The sequence below is a fragment of the Chlorocebus sabaeus genome, chromosome 27 (assembly GCF_047675955.1).
Source record: "Chlorocebus sabaeus isolate Y175 chromosome 27, mChlSab1.0.hap1, whole genome shotgun sequence".
Classification (NCBI taxonomy): Eukaryota; Metazoa; Chordata; class Mammalia; order Primates; family Cercopithecidae; genus Chlorocebus; species Chlorocebus sabaeus.
Genome location: NC_132930.1, coordinates 1,304,481 through 1,327,410, shown reverse-complemented (window position 1 = coordinate 1,327,410; position 22,930 = coordinate 1,304,481). Strand labels below are relative to the sequence as shown.

At 37.6% G+C, this 22,930-nt stretch overlaps 1 protein-coding gene across 2 annotated transcripts in view; it reads left to right on the top strand.

Annotated features, from left to right (window-relative positions):
* The window catches only part of CWH43 (cell wall biogenesis 43 C-terminal homolog), a 99,125-nt gene extending 76,758 nt beyond the window's left edge, over positions 1 to 22,367 (top strand). For both annotated transcript variants that reach the window (XM_038008528.2, XM_038008529.2), the window contains exon 16: positions 22,098 to 22,367. In XM_038008528.2, coding sequence (XP_037864456.2) covers positions 22,098 to 22,176 — 79 coding nt within the window. In that variant the 3' untranslated portion in view covers positions 22,177 to 22,367. The remainder of the gene's footprint in view (positions 1 to 22,097) is intronic.
* The last annotated feature ends 563 nt before the right edge of the window (positions 22,368 to 22,930 follow it).

Below are 22,930 nucleotides of genomic sequence, written 5' to 3'. Positions count from 1 at the left end.
GAAGCTCACAAACGAAATGAAAGAGACGAAAACCATGGCACGAGAAATACGTGACAAATGCACAAGCTTCAGTAACCGAGTCGATCAACTGGAAGAAAGAATGTCAGCGATTGAGGATCAAATGAATGAAATGAAGCGAGAAGAGAAACCAAAAGAAAAAAGAAGAAAAAGAAATGAACAAAGCCTGCAAGAAGTATGGGATTATGTAAAAAGACCAAATCTATGTCTGATTGGGGTACCTGAAAGTGAGGGGGAAAATGGAACCAAGTTGGAAAACATTCTTCAGGATATCATCCAGGAGAACTTCCCCAAGCTAGTAGGGCAGGCCAACATTCAAATCCAGGAAATACAGAGAATGCCACAAAGATACTCCTCGAGAAGAGCAACTCCAAGACACATAATTGCCAGATTCACCAAAGTTGAAATGAAGGAAAAAATCTTAAGGGCAGCCAGAGAGAAAGGTCGGGTTACTCACAAAGGGAAGCCCATCAGACTAACAGCAGATCTCTCGGCAGAAACTCTTCAAGCCAGAAGAGAGTGGGGGCCAATATTCAACATTCTTAAAGAAAAGAATTTTAAACCCAGAATTTTATATCCAGCCAAACTAAGTTTCATAAGTGAAGGAGAAATAAAATCCTTTACAGATAAGAAAATGCTTAGAGACTTTGTCACCACTAGGCCTGCCTTACAAGAGACCCTGAAGGAAGCACTAAACATGGAAAGGAACAACCGGTACCAGCCATTGCAAAAACATGCCAAAATGTAAAGACCATCAAGGCTAGGAAGAAACTGCATCAACTAACGAGCAAAATAACCAGTTAATATTATCATGGCAGGATCAAGTTCACACATAACAATCTTAACCTTAAATGTAAATGGACTAAATGCTCCAATTAAAAGACACAGACTGGCAAACTCGATAAAGAGTCAAGACCCATCAGTCTGCTTTATTCAGGAGACCCATCTCACACGCAGAGACATACATAGGCTCAAAATAAAGGGATGGAGGAAGATTTACCAAGCAAATGGAGAACAAAAAAAAGCAGGGGTTGCAATACTAGTCTCTGATAAAACAGACTTTAAACCATCAAAGATCAAAAGAGACAAAGAAGGCCATTACATAATGGTAAAGGGATCAATTCAACAGGAAGAGCTAACTATCCTAAATATATATGCACCCAATACAGGAGCACCCAGATTCATAAAGCAAGTCCTTAGAGACTTACAAAGAGACTTAGACTCCCATACAATAATAATGGGAGACTTCAACACTCCACTGTCAACATTAGACAGATCAACGAGACAGAAAGTTAACAAGGATATCCAGGAATTGAACTCATCTCTGCAGCAAGCAGACCTAATAGACATCTATAGAACTCTCCACCCCAAATCAACAGAATATACATTCTTCTCAGCACCACATCATACTTACTCCAAAATTGACCACGTAATTGGAAGTAAAGCACTCCTCAGCAAATGTACAAGAACAGAAATTATAACAAACTGTCTCTCAGACCACAGTGCAATCAAATTAGAACTCAGGACTAAGAAACTCAATCAAAACCGCTCAACTACATGGAAACTGAACAACCTGCTCCTGAATGACTACTGGGTACATAATGAAATGAAGGCAGAAATAAAGATGTTCTTTGAAACCAATGAGAACAAAGATACAACATACCAGAATCTCTGGGACACATTTAAAGCAGTGTGTAGAGGGAAATTTATAGCACTAAATGCCCACAAGAGAAAGCAGGAAAGATCTAAAATTGACACTCTAACGTCACAATTAAAAGAACTAGAGAAGCAAGAGCAAACACATTCGAAAGCTAGCAGAAGGCAAGAAATAACTAAGATCAGAGCAGAACTGAAGGAGATAGAGACACAAAAAACCCTCCAAAAAATCAATGAATCCAGGAGTTGGTTTTTTGAAAAGATCAACAAAATTGACAGACCGCTAGCAAGACTAATAAAGAAGAAAAGAGAGAAGAATCAAATCGACACAATTAAAAATGATAAAGGGGATATCACCACCGACCCCACAGAAATACAAACTACCATCAGAGAATACTATAAACACCTCTACGCAAATAAACTGGAAAATCTAGAAGAAATGGATAATTTCCTGGACACTTACACTCTTCCAAGGCTAAACCAGGAAGAAGTTGAATCCCTGAATAGACCAATAGTAGGCTCTGAAATTGAGGCAATAATTAATAGCCTACCAACCAAAAAAAGTCCAGGACCAGATGGATTCACAGCTGAATTCTACCAGAGGTACAAGGAGGAGCTGGTACCATTCCTTCTGAAACTATTCCAATCAATAGAAAAAGAGGGAATCCTCCCTAACTCATTTTATGAGGCCAACATCATCCTGATAGCAAAGCCTGGCAGAGACACAACAAAAAAAGAGAATTTTAGACCAATATCCCTGATGAACATCGATGCAAAAATCCTCAATAAAATACTGGCAAACCGGATTCAGCAGCACATCAAAAAGCTTATCCACCATGATCAAGTGGGCTTCATCCCTGGGATGCAAGGCTGGTTCAACATTCGCAAATCAATAAACATAATCCAGCATATAAACAGAACCAAAGACAAGAACCACATGATTATCTCAATAGATGCAGAAAAGGCTTTTGACAAAATTCAACAGCCCTTCATGCTAAAAACGCTCAATAAATTCGGTATTGATGGAACGTACCTCAAAATAATAAGAGCTATTGATGACAAACCCACAGCCAATATCATACTGAATGGGCAAAAACTGGAAAAATTCCCTTTGAAAACTGGCACAAGACAGGGATGCCCCCTCTCACCACTCCTATTCAACATAGTGTTGGAAGTTCTGGCTAGGGCAATCAGGCAAGAGAAAGAAATCAAGGGGATTCAGTTAGGAAAAGAAGAAGTCAAATTGTCCCTGTTTGCAGATGACATGATTGTATATTTAGAAAACCCCATTGTCTCAGCCCAAAATCTCCTTAAGCTGATAAGCAACTTCAGCAAAGTCTCAGGATACAAAATTAATGTGCAAAAATCACAAGTATTCTTATACACCAGTGACAGTCAAACAGAGAGCCAAATCAGGAATGAACTTCCATTCACAATTGCTTCAAAGAGAATAAAATACCTAGGAATCCAACTTACAAGGGATGTAAAGGAGCTCTTCAAGGAGAACTACAAACCACTGCTCAGTGAAATCAAAGAGGACACAAACAAATGGAAGAACATACCATGCTCATGGATAGGAAGAATCAATATCGTGAAAATGGCCATACTGCCCAAGGTAATTTATAGATTCAATGCCATCCCCATCAAGCTACCAATGAGCTTCTTCACAGAATTGGAAAAAACTGCTTTAAAGTTCATATGGAACCAAAAAAGAGCCCGCATCTCCAAGACAATCCTAAGTCAAAAGAACAAAGCTGGAGGCATCACGCTACCTGACTTCAAACTGTACTACAAGGCTACAGTAACCAAAACAGCATGGTACTGGTACCAAAACAGAGATATAGACCAATGGAACAGAACAGAGTCCTCAGAAATAATACCACACATCTACAGCCATCTGATCTTTGACAAACCTGAGAGAAACAAGAAATGGGGAAAGGATTCCCTATTTAATAAATGGTGCTGGGAAAATTGGCTAGCCATAAGTAGAAAGCTGAAACTGGATCCTTTCCTTACTCCTTATACGAAAATTAATTCAAGATGGATTAGAGACTTAAATGTTAGATCTAAAACCATAAAATCCTTAGAAGAAAACCTAGGCAATACCATTCAGGACATAGGCATGGGCAAAAACTTCATGTCTAAAACACCAAAAGCAACGGCAGCAAAAGCCAAAATTGACAAATGGGATCTCATTAAACTAAAGAGCTTCTGCACAGCAAAAGAAACTACCATTAGAGTGAACAGGCAACCTACAGAATGGGAGAAAATTTTTGCAATCTACTCATCTGACAAAGGGCTAATATCCAGAACCTACAAAGAACTCAAACAAATTTACAAGAAAAAAGCAAACAACCCCATCAAAACGTGGGCAAAGGATATGAACAGACATTTCTCAAAAGAAGACATTCATACAGCCAACAGACACATGAAAAAATGCTCATCATCACTGGCCATCAGAGAAATGCAAATCAAAACCACAATGAGTTACCATCTCACACCAGTTAGAATGGCGATCATTAAAAAGTCAGGAAACAACAGGTGCTGGAGAGGATGTGGAGAAATAGGAACACTTTTACACTGTTGGTGGGATTGTAAACTAGTTCAACCATTATGGAAAACAGTATGGCGATTCCTCAAGGATCTAGAACTAGATGTACCATATGACCCAGCCATCCCATTACTAGGTATATACCCAAATGATTATAAATTATGCTGCTATAAAGACACATGCACATGTATGTTTATTGCAGCACTATTCACAATAGCAAAGACTTGGAATCAACCCAAATGTCCATCAGTGACAGATTGGATTAAGAAAATGTGGCACATATACACCATGGAATACTATGCAGCCATAAAAAAGGATGAGTTTGTGTCCTTTGTAGGGACATGGATGCAGCTGGAAACCATCATTCTCAGCAAACTATCACAAGAACAGAAAACCAAACACTGCATGTTCTCACTCATAGGCGGGAACTGAACAATGAGATCACTTGGACTCGGGAAGGGGAACATCACACACCGGGGCCTATCATGGGGAGGGGGGAGGGGGGAGGGATTGCATTGGGAGTTATACCTGATGTAAATGACGAATTGATGGGTGCAGCACACCAACATGGCACAAGTATACATATGTAGCAAACCTGCACGTTGTGCACATGTACCCTACAACTTGAAGTTTAATAATAATAAATAAATTAAAAAAAAAAAAAAAGAATTTGAGAACAACCTGGGCAACATAGCGGAACCCCTTCTGTACAAAAATAAATAAATAAGTAAAAATAAAATACAAAATAAAACTGAAAAAAAAAAAAAGAAAAGTAAATTCAACAAAAAAAAGAAAAAAAATAAAAAAAAGAAAAAGAGGGAATCCTCCCTAACTTATCTCATGAGGCCAGCATCATGCTGATACCAAAGCCTGGCAGAGACACAACAAAAAAAGAGAATTTTAGACCAATATCCCTGATGAACATCGATGCAAAAATCCTCAATAAAACACTGGCAAAGCGAATCCAGCAGCACATAAAAAAGCTTGTCCACCATGATCAAGTCGGCTTCATCCCTAGGATGCAAGGCTGGTTCAACATACGAAATCAATAAAAGTAATCCAGCATATAAAGGGAACGAAAGACAAAAACCACGTGATTATCGTAATAGATGCTGAAAAGGCCTTTGACAAAATTCAACAGTGCTTCATGCTGAAGACCCTCAATAAACTAGGTATTGATGGGACATATCTCAAAATGATAAGAACTATTTATGACAAACCCACAGCCAATATCATATGGAATGGGCAAAAACTGGAAGCATTCTCTTTGAAAATGGGCATAGGACAGGGATGCCCTCCCTCATTACTCCTATTCAACATAGTGTTGGAAGTTCTGGCTAGGGCAATCAGGCAGGAGAAAGAAATAAACGGTATTCGATTAGGAAAAGAGGAAGTCAAATTGTCCCTGTTTGCAGATGACATGATTGTATGTTTAGAAAACCCCTTTGTCTCAGCCCAAAATCTCCTTAAGCTAATAAGCAACTTCAGCAAAGTCTCAGGATACAAAATCAATGTGCAAAAATCACAAGCATTCTCCTACACTAATTACAGACAAACAGAAATCCAAATCATGAGTGAACTCCCATTCACAATTGCTTCAAAGAGAATAAAATGCCTAGGAATCCAACTTACAAGGGATGTGAAGGACTTCTTCAAGGAGAACTACAAACCACTGCTCAACGAAATACAGGAGGACACAAACAAATGGAAGAACATTCCATGCTCATGAATAGGAAGAGTCAATATGAAAATGGCCATACTGCCCAAGGTAATTTATAGATTCAATGCTATCCCCATTGAGCCACCAATGACTTTCTTCACAGAATTGGAAAAAACTAATTTAAAGTTCATATGAAACCAAAAAAGAGCCCACATTGCCAAGACAATCCTAAGCCAAAAGAACAGAGTGGGAGGCATCATGCTTCCTGACTTCAAACTATACTACAAGGCTACCCTAACCAAAACAGCATGGTACTGGTACCAAAACAGACATATTGACCAAGGGAACAGAACAGAGGACTCAGAAATAATAACACACATCTACAACCATCTGATCTTTGGCAAATCTGACAAAAACAAGAAATGGGGAAAGGATTCCCTATTTAATAAATGGTACTGGGAAAACTGGCTAGCCATAAGTAGAAAGCTGAAACTGGATCCTTTCCTTACTCCTTATACGTAAATTAATTCAAGATGGATTAGAGACTTAAATGTTAGACCTAATACCATAAAAATCCTAGAGGAAAACCTAGGTAGTACCATTCAGGACATAGGCATGGGCAAAGACTTCATGTCTAAAACACCAAAAGCAACAGCAACAAAAGCCAAAATTGACAAATGGGACCTAATCAAACTAAAGAGCTTCTGCGCAGCAAAAGAAACTACCATCAGAGTGAACAGGTAACCTCCGGAATGGGAGAAAACTTTTGCAATCTACTCATCTGACAAAGAGCTAATATCCAGAACCTACGAAGAACTCAAACAAATTTAAAAGAAAAAAACAAACAACCCCATCAAAAATTGGGCAAAGGATATGAACAGACATTTCTCAAAAGAAGACATTCATACAGCCAACAGACACATGAAAAAATGCTCATCATCACTGGCCATCAGAGAAATGCAAATCAAAACCCCAATGAGATACCATCTCACACCAGTGAGAATGGCAATCATTAAAAAATTAGGAAACAACAGGTGCTGGAGAGGATGTGGAGATATAGGAACAGTTTCACACTGCTGGTGGGACTGTAAACTAGTTCAACCATTGTGGAAAACAGTGTGGTGATTCCTCAAGGATCTAGAACTAGAAATACCGTTTGACCCAGCCATCCCATTACTGCATATATACCCAAAGGATTATGAATCATGCTGCTATAAAGACATATGCACAGGCATGTTTATTGTGTCACTATTCACAATAGCAAAGACTTGGAACCAACCCAAATGTCCATCAATGACAGACTGGATTAAGAAAATGTGGCACATATGCACCATGGAATACTATACAGCCATAAAAAAGGATGATTTCATGTCCTTTGTAGGGACATGGATGCAGCTGGAAACCATCATTCTCAGCAAACTATTGCAAGGGCAAAAAACCAAACACAGCATGTTCTCACTCATAGGTAGGAATTGAACAATGAGAACACTTGGACACAGGAAGGGGAACATCACACACCCGGTCCTGTGGAGGGGTGAGGGGAGGGGGGTGGGATAACATTAGGAGATATACCTAATGTAAATGACAAATTAATGGGTGCAAGACACCAACAAGGCACATGGATACATACGTAACAAACCTGCATGTTGTGCACATATACCCTAGAACTTAAATTATAATAAAAAATAGAATAAAATAAAATAAGTAGCAAAAAATAATTATTAATAAAAAAATACCACTGCCTGGGACCAACCCCAGACCAATTTATCAGGACTTCCTGGGGTGGTACCTGGGCTTTGGGATTTAAAAAATTATTTTCAGTTTATTTTAATGTGCAGTTAGGATTGAGACTATGGATCATGGATAATTCATTTACATTGCATGTGAAAAATTCATTACCATGTGAAATATATATATATATATATATATATATATATATATATATATGTATATATATATACTTTGAGAAGGAGTCTTGCTCTGTCACCCAGGCTGGAGTGCAGTGGCGCGATCTCAGCTCACTGCAACCTCTGTCTCCTGGGTTAAAGCAATTCCTCTGTCTCAGCCTCCTAAGTAGCTAAGTCTACAGGTTCATGCCCTGATGCCTGGCTAATTTTTGTATTTTTAGTAGAGACAGAGTTTCACCATATTGGTCAGGCTGGTCTCGAACTCCTGACCTCAGGTGACCCACCTGCCTTGGCCTCCCAAAGTGCTGGGATTACAGATGTGAGTCACCATGCCTGGCCTTGTTTTGTTTTTAGAAGAGAAATCTATTTGCAGCAAAACATACAAGATGGAGTATGTGCTCTTTTCTCCCCCATGACTGGATAGTGAGAGGAAACTTCTACATAAAGTCAAACACAGAACATATCGTACATTATTATTATTTGACATTTCTATCACTTTTACCAGCTAATAGCTATAGACATTTCTCATTTTGTTGGGGGAAGACAGAAATTTCTCCATTCTCTTTTTCTTCCTTGTCCCTCCTTACAACAGGAAAAAATTGTACCAAAGTGTAGGTGACGAATATGAGGAGAATTATCACCAAGTCTCGATTTGTTCCAATTCCTGTATTGATCTTACCCTGTGTAAGTGTAATGTGACTAGGAAAAGCCTGGGCTCTGGGGTCATTTGTCTGGCTCAAATCCTCACTCTTGCCAGTGAACAGCTGGGTAACTGTGGGCCAGTTGCTTAACCTCTCTGAGCCTCAAGTGCCTCATCTAAAAATGGGAAAAATAGTAGTGGTTACCTCCTAAGGCTATGTGAAGCATGCATGGCACAAAAAATTGTTAGAATAGTGCATAGTGAATGCTTGTGGTTTAACAGTAGCTGCAAAAGCTACATTAGAATTTGCACTAGTAATGGTAGAAGTAAAATAGAAGGATTCCTTTCTTTTGCTTATTGAGATGGTTTCTTGAAGCTAGAAAATCAGGAAAGGAAAGGATTTTCTTGTGTCATTATTCTTTATGTAGCAGGAGTGCAGAGAAATCCAAATAAAATATTTTTGGGTAACCACAATGGCAGATTGATCCAAACCAACTGTGAAGGGAGCTAGATTTGCTTTCTCACTCAGTTTAATTATGAAAATAACAAAGGCATAAGTAGAAGGCATGTCTTAATTTTAAAACTGTGATGAGAGTATTTAAGATCTACTCTCATAGCAATTTTCAAATATACAATACATTATTATTAACTACAGTCACAATGCTTTACAATAGATCTCCAGAAATTTTTCATCCTGTCAAATTAAAACTTTGTATCATTTCACCAACATCTTCTCAACCCTCATCTCCCCCAGCCCCTGGCAACCACCATTCTACTCTTTGCTTCCATGAGTTCAATTTTTTTTCAGATTTTACATATAAATGAGATCATGAAGTATTTGCCTTTCTGGGTCTGGTTTATTTCACTTAGCATGATGTCCTCTAGGTTCATCCATGTTGTTGCAAATGACAAGATTTCCTCTTTTCAGGCTGAATACTATTCCATACATACACATGTTTGTGTATAGCTGCATTTTCTTTATCCATTCATCTGTCAATGGACACTTAGGTTGATTATATTTCTTGACTCCAGTGAAAAATGCTTCAGTGAATGTGGGAGTACAGATATTTCCTCAATACTAATTTCTTTCATTTGGATATATACCAAGAAGTGGGATTGCTGGATCATATGGTAGTTCTATTTTTAATTTTTAAAGGAACTTTTGTAATGTTTTCCATAATGGCTATACTAATTTGCATTCCCCACAACAGTGAACAAGGGTTCCTTTTGCTGTACATCTCCTGCCAACATTTGCTGTCTTGCCTTTCTGGCACTAGCCATTTTAACAGGTATGAGGTGATGTCTCGTTGCGCTTTTAATTTGCATTTCCCTGATTAGTGATGAGCATTTATTCACATACTAGCTGGCTACTTGGATGTCTTCTTTTGAGAAATATTTATCCATGTTTGTTTTCTTGCTATTAAGATTTTTGAGTTCCTTATATATTTTAGATATTAGCCATGTATTAGATATAGGTTGAACATCTCAAGTAAAAAAATCCAAAATTCAGAATGCTCCAAAATTCAAAACTTTTTGAGCACGGACACAGTGCTCAAAGGAAATGCTTGGGGCATTTCAGATTTTGTAATTTTGGATTTAGGATGCTTGAACAGTAAGTGTAATACAAATATTCCAAAAAATGAATCCAAAATCTGAAATACTTCTGTTTCCAGTGATTTTGGATAAAGAATACTCAACATATATATGGTTTGTAAATATATTCTCTCATTCTGTAGGTTGTCTCTTCACTCTGTTGATTGTTTTCTTTGCTATATAGAAGCTATTAGTTTGATACAATCCCATTTGTCTATTTTTGCTATTGTTTCCTTTGCTTTAGGGATCATATTAAAAAAATCATTGCCCAGACCAATGTCAGAAATTTTTCTTGATTTTTTTCTTCTAGCAGTTTCACAGTTTCAAGTCCCAAAATCTTTAATCTATTTTGAGTTGATTTTTGTATATGGTATGAGGTAAGAGTCCGATTTCATTCTTCTGCATGTGGATACCCAGTTCCCCCACCACTGCTTATTGAAAAAGTTGTCCTTTCCTCATTGTGTGTTTGGGGTACCTTTGCCAAAGATCAATTGACTGTAAATGTGTGGATTTATTTCTAGGCTCTCTATTCTGTTCTATTGATCTATAGATCTGGTTTTATGCCAGTACCATGCTGTTTTAATTACTACAGGTTTGTTGTATATTTTGGAATCTGATAGTGTGATGCCCTCAGCTTTGTTCTTTTTGCTTATGATTGCTTAGGCTACCTGAGGTGTTTTGTGGTCTTATACAAATTTTAGGGTTGACTTTTCTATTCCTGTGAAAAATGTCATTGGAATTTTGATAAGGATTACTTTGAATCTGCAGATTGCTTTGGGTAGTATGAATATTTTAACAATATTGATTATTCCAATTCATGAACACAAGATATGTTTCCATTAATTTGTACTCTTAAATTTCTTTCATCATTATTTTATGGTTTTCAGTGTACAGGTATTTTACCTCCTTGGTTAAATTTATTCCTAAGTATTTTTTGATGCTATTGTAAATGGGATTGTTTTCTTGATTTCTTTTTCCGATAGTTCATTGGTAGTATATACAAATGCTACTGATTTTTATAAGCTGATCTTGTATCCTGCAAATTTACTGAATTTATTAATTCTGACAGTTTTTCAGTGGAGTTTTTAGGTATATATATATATATATATATATATATATATATATATATGTATATTCTTGTCATCTGCAAATAGTGATAATTTAAATTTTTCCTTTCCAATTTAGATGTATTTTATTTCTTTTACTTGCTTAATTGCTCTAGCTAGGACTTTCAGTACTATGTTGAATAGAAGTGCTGAGAGTAGGCATCCTTGCCTTGATCCTGATCCCAGAGTAAAAGCTTTCAAGTTTTAATCACTGGGTATTGATGTTAGCTGTGGGTTGTCATATATGGCCTTTGTTATGATGAGGTCTATTTCTGCTATGCCTAATTTGTTGAGAGTTTTTATCATGAAAAGTTCAAATTTTCAGATGCTTTTTCTGCATCTATTGAGATGATCACATGATTTTTGTCTTTTACCCTGTTAATACATTGTATCATATCTATTGGTTTGCATATATTTAACTATCATTGCATCCTAAGGATAAATTCCCCTTGATCATGGTGTATGATCCTTTTAATGTATTGTTGAATTCAGTTTGCTAGCATTTTGCTGAGGATTTTCTACATGTGTGTTCATTAGGGATATTGGCCTATAATTTGCTTTTCTTGTAGCATCCTTGTCTGGCTTTGGTAACAGGCTAATAATGGCCTCATAAACTGAATTTGCAAGTGTTCCCTCCTCTTCAATTATGAAAGAGTTTGAGAAGGATGGGAATTAATTTTTCTTTCTTCTTTTCTTCTTCTTTTTTTTTTTTGAGATAGAGTCTCACTCTTGTCACCCATGCTGGAATGCAATGGCATGATCTCAGCTTACTGCAACCTCTGCCTCCCCGGTTCAAGCAATTCTCCTGCCTCAGCCTCCTCAGTAGCTGGGATTATAGGCACCTGCCACCATGCCCAGCTAATTTTTGTACTTTTAGTAGAGATAGGGTTTCACCATATTGGCCAGGCTGGTCTCAAACTCCTCACCCCAGGTGATCTGCCTGCCTTGGCCTCTCAAAGTGCTGGGATTACAGGCATGAGCCACCATGCTTGGCCTAATTTTTCTTTAGATGTTTTGTAGAATTCACCAGTGAGGCCATTGGATCTGGGCTTTTTGCTTTTGAAGAGGTTTTTGATTGCTGATGCAATTTCCTTATGCATTATTGAACTGTCCAGATTTTGAATTTCTTCATCTGTCAGTCTTGGTAGATTGTTGCTATGAACTGGTCCATTTCTTTCTTTTAGGCTATCCAATTTTTTTGGCATATTATTGCTCATAGTAGTCACTTATGATTATTTGTGTTTCTGTGGTATCAGTTTAACATTTCCACACTGATTTATAATTTTATTAATTTGATTTTTCTCTCTTTATTAGTAAGTCCAGCTAACAGTTTGTCCATTTTATCTTTTCAAAAAAACAACTCTTAGTTTCATAGATATTTTTTAAGTTTTCTATCCTCTATTTCATTATTTTTGCTCTGATATTTATTATTTTCCTTTCTTTGGTTGACTTTGGGCCTTATTCTTTTTCTACTCCCACAGGTATAAAGTTGTTTGATGTCTTTATTTTTTCATAATGTAGGTGTTTATTGCTACAAAATTTCCCTTTTAAAATTGTGTTTGCTACGTCCCATAAGTTTGGGTACATTGTGTTTCCATTTTTATTTGTCTCAACAAAATTTAAATTTTTCCTTTTGATTTCTTCTTTGATCCATTATCTGTTTAGGAAAGTGTTGTTTAATTTCTTTTTTTTTCTTTTTAAATTTTTTTTTTCTTTTTTCTTTTTTTTATTTTTTCTTTTTCTTTTTTATTATTATTATACTTTAAGTTCTAGGGTACATGTGCATAACGTACAGGTTTGTTACATATGTATACTTGTGCCATGTTGCTGTGCTGCACCCATCAACTCATCGGCACCCATCAACTCGTCATTTACATCAGGTATAACTCCCAATGCAATCCCTCCCCCCCTCCCCTCCCCATGATAGGCCCCGGTGTGTGATGTTCCCCTTCCCGAGTCCAAGTGATCTCATTGTTCAGTTCCCGCCTATGAGTGAGAACATGCGGTGTTTGGTTTTCTGTTCTTGTGATAGTTTGCTGAGAATGATGGTTTCCAGCTACATCCATGTCCCTACAAAGGACACAAACTCATCCTTTTTTATGGCTGCATAGTATTCCATGGTGTATATGTGCCACATTTTCTTAATCCAGTCTGTCACTGAAGGACATTTGAGTTGATTCCAAGTCTCTGCTATTGTGAATAGTGCCGCAATAAACATGCCTATGCATGTGTCTTTATAGCAGCATGATTTATAATCCTTTGGGTATATACCCAGTAATGGGATGGCTGGGTCATATGGTACATCTAGTTCTAGATCCTTGAGGAATCGCCATACTGTTTTCCATAATGGTTGAACTAGTTTACAATCCCACCAACAGTGTAAAGTGTTCCTATTTCTCCACATCCTCTCCAGCACCTGTTGTTTCCTGATTTTTTAATGATTGCCATTCTAACTGGTGTGAGATGGTATCTCATTGTGGTTTTGATTTGCATTTCTCTGATGGCCAGCGACGATGAGCATTTTTTCATGTGTCTGTTGGCTGTATGAATGTCTTCTTTTGAGAAATGTCTGTTCATATCCTTTGCCCACTTTTTGATGGGGTTGTTTGTTTTTTTCTTGTAAATTTGTTTGAGTTCTTTGTAGGTTCTGGATATTAGCCCTTTGTCAGATGAGTAGATTGCAAAAATTTTCTCCCATTGTGTAGGTTGCCTGTTCACTCTGATGGTAGTTTCTTTTGCTGTGCAGAAGCTTTTTAGTTTAATTAGATCCCATTTGTCAATTTTGGCTTTTGCTGCTGTTGCTTTTGGTGTTTTAGACATGAAGTCTTTGCCCATGCCTATGTCCTGAATGGTACTACCTAGGTTTTCCTCTAGAGTTTTTATGGTATTAGGTCTAACATTTAAGTCTCTAATCCATCTTGAATTAATTTTCGTATAAGGAGTAAGGAAAGGATCCAGTTTCAGCTTTCTACTTATGGTTAGCCAATTTTCCCAGCACCATTTATTAAATAGGGAATCCTTTCCCCATTTCTTGTTTCTCTCAGGTTTGTCAAAGATCAGATGGCTGTAGATGTGAGGTATTATTTCTGTGGACTCTGTTCTGTTTCATTGGTCTATATCTCTGTTTTGGTACCAGTACCATGCTGTTTTGGTTACTGTAGCCTTGTAGTATAGTTTGAAGTCAGGTAGCGTGATGCCTCCAGCTTTGTTCTTTTGACTTAGGATTGTCTTGGAGATGCGGGCTCTTTTTTGGTTCCATATGAACTTTAAAGCAGTTTTTTCCAATTCTGTGAAGAAAGTCATTTGTAGCTTGATGGGGATGGCATTGAATCTATAAATAACCTTGGGCAGTATGGCCATTTTCACGATATTGATTCTTCCTATCCATGAGCATGGTATGTTCTTCCATTTGTTTGTGTCCTCTTTGATTTCACTGAGCAGTGGTTTGTAGTTCTCCTTGAAGAGCTCCTTTACATCCCTTGTAAGTTGGATTCCTAGGTATTTTATTCTCTTTGAAGCATTTGTGAATGGAAGTTCATTCATGATTTGGCTCTCTGTTTGTCTCTTACTGGTGTATAAGAATGCTTGTGATTTTTGCACATTAATTTTGTATCCTGAGACTTTGCTGAAGTTGCTTATCAGCTTAAGGAGATTTTGGGCTGAGACGATGGGGTTTTCTAAATATACAATCATGTCATCTGCAAAGAGGGACAATTTGACTTCTTCTTTTCCTAACTGAATCACCTTGATTTCTTTCTCTTGCCTGATTGCCCTAGCCAGAACTTCCAACACTATGTTGAATAGGAGTGATGAGAGAGGGCATCCCTGTCTTGTGCCAGTTTTCAAAGGGAATTTTTCCAATTTTTGCCCATTCAGTATGATATTGACTGTGGGTTTGTCATAAATAGCTCTTATTATTTTGAGGTACGTTCCATCAATACCGAATTTATTGACCGTTTTTAACATGAAGGGTTGTTGAATTTTGTCAAAAGCCTTTTCTGCATCTATTGAGATAATCATGTGGTTCTTGTCTTTGGTTCTGTTTATGTACTGGATTACGTTATTGATTTGCGAATGTTGAACCAGCCTTGCATCCCAGGGATGAAGCCCACTTGATCATGGTGGATAAGCTTTTTGATGTGCTGCTGAATCCAGTTTGCCAGTATTTTATTGAGGATTTTTGCATCGATGTTCATCAAGGATATTGGTCTAAAATTCTCTTTTTTTGTTGTGTCTCTGCCAGGCTTTGGTATCAGGATGATGTTGGCCTCACATATTTGTGAATTTTCCAATTTTCCTCCTGTTATTGATTTGTAATTTAACTATTGTTGTTGGAAAGGATACTCAAAATGATTTCAGTATTCTAGAACTTGTTAAGGCTTGTTTGTGGCCTAACATAAGTTTTGTCCTGGAGAATGTTCCATGTATTTATGAATCCCCAAAATCTGAGACAGGTCTCAGTCAATTTAGGAAGTTTATTTTGCCAAAGTTATGGATGCACACCTGTTACACAGCCTCAGGAGGTCCTGAAGATATGTGCCCAATGTAGTCAGAGCACAGCTTGGTTTTATGTATTTTAGGGAGACATGAGACATCAATCAACATATGTAAGATGAACATTGGTTCAGTCCAGGATGGCAGGACAACTGGAAGCAAAGGAAGGACATCTCGAAGCAGGGAGGAGGCTTTCAGGTCATAGATAAGAGACAAATGGTTGCATTCTTTTGAGTTTCTGATTAGCCTCTGCAAAAGAGGCAGTCAGATATGCATTTATCTCCATGAGCAGAGGGATGACTTTGAATAGAATGGGAGGCAGGTTTGCCCTTTGTGGATCCCAGCTTGACTTTTTCCTCTAGCTTAGTGATTTTGGGGCCACAAGATTTATTTTCCTTTCACTTGCACCTGAAAAGAATGTATATGCTGCTGCTGTTGGATGAAATGCTCTCTCTATATGTTAGGTCGATTTGGTCTATAATGTTGTTCAAGTCTACTGTTTCCTTGTTGATTTTCTACTTGGATGATTTATCCATTGTTGGAAGTGGGTTATTGAAGTCCCCTACTACCATTGTATTGCTGTCTAGTTCTCTCTTCAGTTCTGTTAATATTTTCTTTATATATTTAGGTGCTCTGATGGTGGGTGCACATATATTTATAATTATTATATTATATTGATGAATTGAGCCCTTTATTACAATGACCTACTTTGTCTCCTCTGACAGTTTTTGACTTAAAGTCTAGTTTGTCTAAGTAGAGCCACCCCTCATCACTTTTGGTTATCATTTGCATGGAATATCTTTCCAAACCTTTACTTTCAGTCTATGTGTATCCTTCAAGCTAAAGTGAGTTTTTTTATAGGCAGCAATTTCTTATAATTCATTTTTTTAAATCCACTTAGCCACTCTGTCTTTTGATTAGAGAATTTAATCCATTTACATTTAAAGTAATTATTAATAGTTAAGGACTTAGTATTGCCATTTAAAGAATTGTTTTCTGACTGTTTTACAGTTCCTTCATTCTATTCTTACTCTTTTCCCTTATGATTCGATGATTTTTTGGTAATAGTATGCTTTAATTGCTTTCTCTTTATCTTCTGTATATCTACCATAGGTTTTATATTTGTAGATACCATGAGTCTTAAATAAAACATAATTACAATTATTTATTTTCAGCTGGAAACAACTTTTTCTGCTGCATATAAAAACTCTGAGATTTAGCTTTTCCTCCCACTACATTTTATGTTATTGATGTCACAATTCATGTATTTTATATATCATGTACCCATTAACAAATTTTTGTAGTTATGTTAATACTTCTGTCTTTTAACTTTTACACTAGAGTTTAAAATGATGCTGCATAAGTATTAAAGTATTAATGTTTTCTGAATTTGACTATATTGTTAACTTTACAATAAGTTTTACACTTTCACATTGTTAATGTCCTTTCATTTCAACTTGAAAAACTCCCATTAGCATTTCTTACAGGGTGTGTCTAATGATGATGAACTCCTGCAGCTTTTGTCTCTTTGGGAAAGTCCTTATCTCTCCTTGTCCCTGAAGGACAGCCTTGCTATATAGAATTATTGGTTGGCAGAATTCTTGTTTTCTTTTACCACTTTGAATACATCATCTCAATTTCTTTTGACCTGCAAGGTTTCTACTGAGAAATACACTGATACTCTTATAGGGGTTCCTTTGAATGTTTTTTCTCTTTGTTTTTCTCTTGCTGCTTGCAAAATTTTCTTTTTGTCTTCGATTTTTAAAAATTTGATTATAATGTGTCTTGGTGGCAATCTCATTATATTTAATATATGTGGGGGTGCTTTGGGCTTCATGGATCTGCATGTTAATCTTCCTATCCAAATTTGGAAAGTATTCAGCTGCTTTTCTTTAAATAAGATTTCTTCCCCTATTTCCTTCTTTCTCTGTTTCTTCTGGAACACCAATAAGGTGTATATTGGTTTACTTAATGATGACCTATAATTTCTGTAGGCTATCTTCACTTTTTCACTCTTTTTTCTGTTACTCCGGTTGGGTAATTTTGAATGACCATACTTTGAGCTCTCTGATTCTTCTGCTTGGTTGAGTCTGTTGTTGAATCTCTTCATTAAACTTTTCAGTTTAGTTATGATGTTTCTTAGCTCTAGAATTTCTGTTTGGTTCTTTTTTATGATTTTTATCTCTTTATTGAACTTCTCATTCTGTTCCTGTACTCTTTTTCTTATTTTGTTTAGTTGTCTATCTGTGTTCTCTTGTAGCTCACTTAGTTTCAAGATGATTACTATTTTATTTTGTTTTTATTACACTTTATGTTCTAGGGTACATGTGCACAATGTGCAGGTTTGTTACATATGTGCACATGTGCCATGTTGGTGTGCTGCACCCATTAACTTATCAATTACATTAGGTATATCTCCTAATGCTATCCCTCCCCCACCCCACGACAGACCCCAGTGTGTGATGTTCCCCTTCCTGTGCCCAAGTGTTCTCATTGTTCAATTCCCACCTACGAGTGAGAACATGCAGTGTTTGGTTTTCTGATCTTGAGAAAGTTTGCTGAGAATGATGGTTTCCAGCTGCATCCATGTCCCTACAAAGGACACGAACTCATCCTTTTTTATGGCTGCATAGTATTCCATGGTGTATATGTGCCACATTTTCTTAATCCAGTCTGTCATTGATGGACATTCGGGTTGTTCCAAGTCTTTGCTATTGTGAATAATGCTGCAATAAGCATACCTGTGCATGTGTCTTTATAGCAGCATGATTTATAATCCTTTGGGTTATAAATCCCAGTAATGGGATGGCTGGGTCAAATGGTATTTCTAGTTCTAGATCCTTGAGGAATCGCCACACTGTTTTCCACAATGGTTGAACTAGTATACAGTCCTGCCAACAGTGTAAAAGTGTTCCTATTTCTCCACATCCTCTCCAGCACCTGTTGTTTCCTGACTTTTTAATGATTGCCATTCTCACTGGCATGAGATGGTATCTCATTGTGGTTTTGATTTGCATTTCTCTGATGGCTAGTGATGAGGAGCAATTTTTCATGTCTGTTGGTTGCATAAATGTCTTCTTTTGAGAAGTGTCTGTTCTTATCCTTTGCCCACTTTTTGATGGGGTTGTTTGTTTTTTTCTTGTGAATTTGTTTGAGTCCTTTGTAGGTTCTGGATATTATCCTTTTGTCAGATGAGTAGTTTGCAAAAATTTTCTCCCATTCTGGAGGTTACCTGTTCACTCTGATGGTAGTTTCTTTTGCTGTGCAGAAGCTCTTTAGTTTAATTAGATACCATTTGTCAATTTTGGCCTTTGTTGCCATTGCTTTTGGTGTTTTAGACATGAAGTCCTTGCCCATGCCTATGTCCTGAATGGTATTGCCTAGGTTTTGTTCTATGGCTTTTATGGTTTTAGGGCTAACATTTAAGTCTTTAATCCATCTTGAATTAATTTTTGTATAAGGTGTAAGGAAGGGATCCAGTTTCAGCTTTCTACTTATGGCTAACCAGTTTTCCCAGCACCATTTATTAAATAGGGAATCCTTTCCCCATTTCTTGTTTCTCTCAGGTTTGTTAAAGATCAGTTGGTTGTAGATGTGTGGTATTGTTTCTGAGTCCTCTGTTCTGTTCCCTTGGTCAATATGTCTGTTTTGGTACCAGTACCATGCTGTTTTGGTTACTGTAGCCTTGTAGTATAGTTTGAAGTCAGGTAACGTGATGCCTCCAGCTTTGTCCTTTTGACTTAGGGTTTTCTTGGTAATGCAGACTCTTTTTTGGTTCCATATGAAGTTTAAAGCAGTTTTTTTCCAATTCTGTGAAGAAAGTCATTGGTAGCTTAATGGGGATGGCATTGAATCTATAAATAACCTTGGGCAGTATGGCCATTTTCATGATATTGATTCTTCCTGTCCATGAGCATGGTATGTTCTTCCATTTGTTTGTGTCCTCTTTTATTTCATTGAGCAGTGGTTTGTAGTTCTCCTTGAAGAGGTCCCTCACATCCCCTGTTAGTTGGATTCCTAGGTGTTTTATTCTCTTTGAAGCAATTGTGACTGGGAGTTCACTCATGATTTGGCTCTCTGTCTTTTATTGGTGCTTCAAGATGATTATTTTGAATTTTTTATTAGTCAGTTTTAATTAACATCAGTTACTTGTACTTTATTTGTTCTTTTGGTGGTATCATGTTTCCTTGATTATTTGTGATCCTTGTGGACATGCCCTGGTTTCTGCACATTTGAAAAAGTGGGTACCTCTTCTACTCTTTATAGATTGGATTTGGCAGGGAAAGCGTTTACCAGTTGACTGATCCAAAGATTCTCAGTGGGCTATCTAGCTGGGCTCATGCATGGACTTATGCTAGAGTTCTTGGGCAGACTTGCTCGGTGCCTGGGTCAGCTAGTGGATAGGCCTTGTGTCTGGGTCTATGGGGTCAGTCTGGTGCTGGGGTCCATTGGGATGGGCCCGGAGCCTGTGTCAATAGGGACTGGACTTGAATTCTGGGTCCATGACAGCCAACCTGATTCCAAGGGTAGGTGTGTGGGGTTAGGCCTTGAGCCTGAGTCTGCAGGAGCCAGCCTGGTGTTGAAATGAGCCTGGTGCCTGGGTGCATTGGGATAGACCTGGAACTTGGGCCCATGAAGCCTGGGCCTCCTATGTTGAACCCAGTGCTGGGGTCTCCTATGGTGGGCCTGTACTCTGGAATTGCTGGAGCTGGCCTAGATTCTGTTACCTAGGGCTGCAGGGACTGGTCTGGAGCTGGGGTGCGTTAGAGCCTGGGTTCACAGGGCCCAGTCTGGAGCCTGGAACTGGCAATGCTAACCTGGTGCCTGAGGTTATGTGGGGTGGCCTGGAGCTGGTTGCATAGGGGCCAGCCTAGCGCTGGGGTGGGCTTGGAGGCTGGGACTGTGGGTATTGCTCTAGAGGCCAGGTCCATGGGCACTGGAGTCAGGGACCACAGAGTTGGTCGGGAGCTGTAGCAGACCTAAAGGCTAGGTCCATGTGTTCTAGCCTGGAGTCTGGGGATTTTTGGGGTGTCCTGGCACTGGTGCCAGTCTGGAGCCTTGGGTGGGCCTGGAGCCTGAATTTGCTAGGGCCAGTTTAGGGCCTGGGGTTGTTGGGGATGGCCTTGTGTTTAGGTTGGCCTGGAAGCTTGTTCTGTGGGTGCCAGCCTGGTGCTGATGTTCACTGGTCTGGACTTGGTGCTGGGGTCTGTGGCAAAGTTGGGTGCTTACTTCACTCCTTTCAGCCCGTGAAGAGAGTATCTATCTCTCTACTCACTGTGCTACCTAGTCTTGGGGGAGGAGTGATAGAAGTAATGTGAAGTTGTCCTTCCTACCCTTCCCAATGAGCCTTTTCTTATTTCTCTAATACATTCAAGTGCTATACTCTCTCATCTGAAATCTTTAACTCTTGTGAAGATATTTTTGTGCGTGGATAGTTGTTCAAATGGATGTTTCTACAAGGAAAAGCACTGGAAAGTCCTATTTTTTCATCTTGCTGACATCACTCTTGTATATATCTATACATCACACAATTATCCCACCTTTGTAAATGTATGACACATATATGTATGTATGTATATCTGTGTGTACATGTGTGTTTTTGTTCTATTTGCTAATCTGATTATTTCATCCAACTAGTATATTATGAACTTCATTCTGAAATAAAGTATTCTTCTTCAAATATTTTTTAATGATTGCATAATATTTCATTGTATAGATGCACCAAAATTTAGCTAATCAATTTTGTTATTTTTCCATATTTATTATTTTATTATTATAAAAAGTCTTCTAAGGACTTCTTATCTATTTGAGCATAACCTTGATTACTTCCTTAGGGTCTAGCTCTAGATGTGAAATAGCAGAATCAAAGGTTATGTTAAATTTTATATTCCTTATTATTATTCTTTGAAGATGACAAAGGAAGCAGATCAAGAGGTTAGATATTGTGGTTGCTTATGAAGAAAGGGAAGGAAGTGGCCTCTTATGTGCAAGTCTTAGCTTTCTTCCTAGTGTCTTTTGTATTCTATCATATCAACCAGAGCTGTGTAATTAATTAGTTATTCATGTGCAAGGTAAAGAACTAATCTGCAGCACATTAACACATGTAGAAAATTTAGAAGTTCTGCCAAAATAGATTTTTACATGCATAAATGTAACATGAATAACATTTCAGGTTTCATGACCCCTTTCATATAAACAAATATTATTCAAACTCAAGACTAGAACGAAAATCTAGACTTATTTTTTGGCAAGGTTAGCCAATAATTCTTAAACAGTTGTGCTTTTGGAATTATCTGTTACCATGGAAAGAGGACTTTGGGGGTTAAAATTTTAGTTTGCCTTTCCCATATGCATGAATCTTTTTTATTTATTCATTTACTATTTTATTTTATGGTTGAAATTTTGCATAAGAACATACCTTTCTGAATGGTTTTTACATGTCAATGACTTTTTTTTTTTTTAAATTTTTTAGATTTGGATCCTACAAAGAAGGACACAATTATGAAAACAACCATCATTTTCATATGAATACTCCTAAATACTTTTTATGAAACATTTAAAACAAGAAGCTATTGGCTGGGCAAATCTAAGAAAAAAAAGTATGTAAGATAAAAAGAAGAGATTAATGAAAGTGGGAAAGTACATATGAACAACCTCAACTTAAAAACAAACATGGTATCTATACAGTGGGAAATTACCTCAATTTATAAACCATGTTGCTTAATAAAAACATTTCTCCAAATTGTTTTCCCTAAATTTTGATAAAAAATAGAATGTGGGGTAATATAAGAAAGTTTCACCATGGAGTTAAAATAATTAAAAACGTCTTATCTTTTTAAGGTTTAGAAATAGGACTTTTTTTTTTGTTTTCTTTTTTTGATACAAAATCTCTCTCAGTTGCCCAGGCAAAGTGCAGTGGTATGATCACTGCTTACTGCCACCTTGATCTTTAAGGCTTAAAAAATAGGATTTTTTTTTTTTTTTTTTTTTTTGAGACAAGATATCTCTCAGTTGCCCAGACTAAAGTCAGTAGTGCGATCACTGCTCACTGTACCCTTGATCTCTTGGGCTTGGGTGATCCTCCCACCTCAGCCCTTGGGGTATCTGAGACTATAGGTGCTTGCTACCATACCTGGCTAATTGTTTAATTTTTTGTAGAGAAGAGGTCTCACTATGTTGCTCAGACTGGTCTCAAACTTCTGGGATCAAGCAATCCTCCCACCAGCCTCCCAAACTGCTGGGATTACAAGGGTGAGCCACTGCACCCAGCCAGACATTGATTGTTGGTGTGCTGGAAGGATTACT